The following is a 3221-nucleotide window of genomic DNA, read 5'->3' as shown; positions in this document are numbered from 1 at the left end:
CTCTACTGTACCTAATAACCTTGCTCTTATTCACATTTACTCACAGCTTTCTTCTTTCACACACTTTAGCAAACTCAGTCCAGCTTCTGCAGTTTATCACATGAATCAGCCACCAGCGCTGTATGATCAGCGAACAACAACTGACTCAGTTCCCAACCTCTCTCATCCACAACAGTCTGCATACTCGCCCCTCTTTCCAAAACTCTTGCATTCACCTCCCGAACAACCCCATCCATAAACCAATTAAACAACTATGGAGACATCATGCACCGCTGCCACAAACCAACATTCATTGAGAACCAATCACTTTCATCTCTTCCTACACGCACACATGCCTTACATCCTCGATAAAAATCTTTCACTGCGTCTAACAACTTGCCTTCCACACCATATATTCTTAATACCTTCCACAGAGCATATCTATCAACTCTATCATATGCCTTTTCCAGATCCATAAATGCTACATAAAAATCCATTTGCTTTTCTAAGTATTTTTACATACATTCCTGAAAGGAAACACCTGATCCACACATCCTCAACCACTTCTGAAACTACACTGCTCTTCCCCAATCTGATGCTCTGTACATGCCTTCACCCTCTCAATCAATACCCTCCCATAGAATTTCTCAGGAATACTCAATAAACTTATACATCTGTAAATTGAGCACTCACTTTTATCCCCTTTGCCTCTGTACAAAGGCACTATGCAAGCATTCCGGCAGTCCTCAGGCACCTCCCCATGAGTTATACATACATTAAATAATCTTACCAACCAGTCAATAATACAGTCACCCCCTTTTTTAATAAATTCCACTGCAGTACCATCCAAACCCGCTGCCTTGCCTGCTTTCATCTTCCGTAAAGCATTTACTACCTCTTCTCTGTTTACCAAATCATTCTCCCTAACCCTCTCACTTTGCACACCACCTCGACCTAAACACCCTATATCTGCCACTCTATCATCAAACCCATTCAACAAACCTTCAAAATACTCACTCCATCTCCTTCTCACATCACCACTACTTGTTATCACCTCCCCATTAGCCCCCTTCACTGATGTTCCCATTTGTTCCCTTGTCTTACGCACTTTATTTATCTCCTTCCAAAACATCTTTTTATTCCCCCTAGAATTTAATGATACTCTCTCACCCCAACTCTCATTTGCCCTCTTTTTCGCCTCTTGCACCTTTCTCTTGACCTCCTGCCTCTTTCTTTTATATATCTCCCAGTCATTTGCATTATTTCCGTGCAAAAAAATCGTCCAAATGCCTCTTTCTTCTTTTTCACTAATAATCTTACTTCTTCATCCCACCACTCACTACCCTTTCTAATTTGCCCACCTCCCACGCTTCTCATGCCACAAGCATCTTATGCGCAAGCCATCACTTCGTTCCTGAATACATCCCATTCCTCCCCCACTCCCCTTACGTCCTTTGTTCTCACCTTTATCCATTCTGTGCCCAGTCTCTCCTGGTACTTCCTCACACAAGTCTCCTTCCCAATCTCACTTACTCTCACCACTCTCTTCACCCCAACATTATATCTTCTTTTCTGAAAACCTCTGCAAATCTTCACCTTCGCCTCCACAAGATAATGATCAGACATCCCTCCAGTTGCACCTCTCAACACATTAACATCCAAAAGTCTCTCTTTCGCGCGCCGATCAATTAACACGTAATCCAATACCGCTCTCTGACCACCTGTACTACGTACATACGTTTATTTATGTATATCTCTCTTTTTAAATCAGGTACTCCCAATCACCAGTCGTTTTTCAGCATACAAATCTACAAGCTCTTCACCATTTCCATTTACAACACTGAACAACCCATGTGCACCAATTATTCCTTCAACTGCCACATTACTCACCTTTGCATTCAATTCACCCATCACTATAACCCGGTCTCGTGCATCAAAACTACTAACACACCCACTCAGCTGCTCCCAAAACACTTGCCTCTCATGATCTTTGTTCTCATGCCCAGGTGCGTATGCACCAATAATCACCCAGCTCTCTCCATCCACTTTCAGTTTAACCCATATTAATCTAGAGTTTACTTTCTTACATTCTATCACATACTCCCACCACTCCTGTTTCAGGAGTAGTGCTACTCCTTCCCATTCTCTTGTCCTCTCACTAACCCCTGACTTTACTCCCAAGATATTCTCAAACCACTCTTCCCCTTTACCACTTGAGCTTCGTTTCACTCAGAGCCAAAACATCCAGGTTCCTTTCCTCAAACATAATACCTATCTCTCCCTTTTTCTCATCTTGGTTACATCCACACACATTTGGACACCCCAACCTGAGTCTTTGAGGAGGATGAGCACTCCCCACGTGACTCCTTCTTCTGTTTCCCCTTTTAGAAAGTCGAAATAAAAGGAGGGGAGGGTTTCTAGCCCCCCGCTCCCGTCCCCTTCCGCGTCAGCGAGGCAATGCAAGAAAACAGACGAGTAATAGCCCCTCCACTTCTATACACATATATATACATAAACTCCCAGATAAGCATGTACATATACATTTCAGCATATAGATACATATACATATATATACACAGATATATACATACATACATACATGCATACATACATACATATGTATGTATCTATGTACATATGTATGTATGCATGTACATATGTACATATTCATACTTGCTTACCCCTAACGTTTTATCTACGAGGGTATGTGAAGCTTTCGTAAGGGAATCAAGTGAGTGTCAACATCTGGACTGAGTGTCCCACAGCAAGAGATACGTGTGTGTACGATGGAAGTGGAGGATTTGAGACGCTGGACCAATGTGACTGGAAGTTTGGCGTCCATGACTTGTACAGTTATCTCTACCACACAATAATGATGAAAGGTGATGATTACCACAGTCAGGCAGGCCAGGAGTAGTACACGTGTTATCATGATGACGGTAGCTAGCAGAGTAGCGGCTGAGGCTGGTGTTGCTCACGCTTATGGGACCTGTATCAAACCCCCCTCCCTCCCTCCCATCCCCATCATCACCACCACGCGCACACGCTATCTGTTCTCGTTTGACAATTTCTCTACCCACCTCCCTCACTCTCCATATCACCCACTGGCTCCCTCAATCATCTTCTCCATTATGAATTCCATTAAAACCCATCCTGTTCACCACAGCCTACTCTCATCACGACCCATCCTGGCTAAAATCCCCTCCCAACACAACATATCATTACCACCGTCACCTTCTCAT

At 43.4% G+C, this 3221-nt stretch overlaps 1 protein-coding gene across 1 annotated transcript in view; it reads right to left on the bottom strand.

Moving 5' to 3' along the window:
• Positions 1-3003, bottom strand: part of LOC139758851 (gamma-interferon-inducible lysosomal thiol reductase-like) — a 28725-nt gene extending 25722 nt beyond the window's left edge. Inside the window, exon 1 of the mRNA XM_071680714.1 lies at positions 2873-3003. Coding sequence (XP_071536815.1) covers positions 2873-2911 — 39 coding nt within the window. The 5' untranslated portion in view covers positions 2912-3003. The remainder of the gene's footprint in view (positions 1-2872) is intronic.
• Between the last annotated feature and the right edge of the window lie 218 nt (positions 3004-3221).

This window comes from Panulirus ornatus, chromosome 31 (assembly GCF_036320965.1).
Source record: "Panulirus ornatus isolate Po-2019 chromosome 31, ASM3632096v1, whole genome shotgun sequence".
Lineage (NCBI taxonomy): Eukaryota > Metazoa > Arthropoda > Malacostraca > Decapoda > Palinuridae > Panulirus > Panulirus ornatus.
Note: the sequence above shows the minus strand (reverse complement) of the source record. Positions and strands in the feature narration are given on the sequence as shown.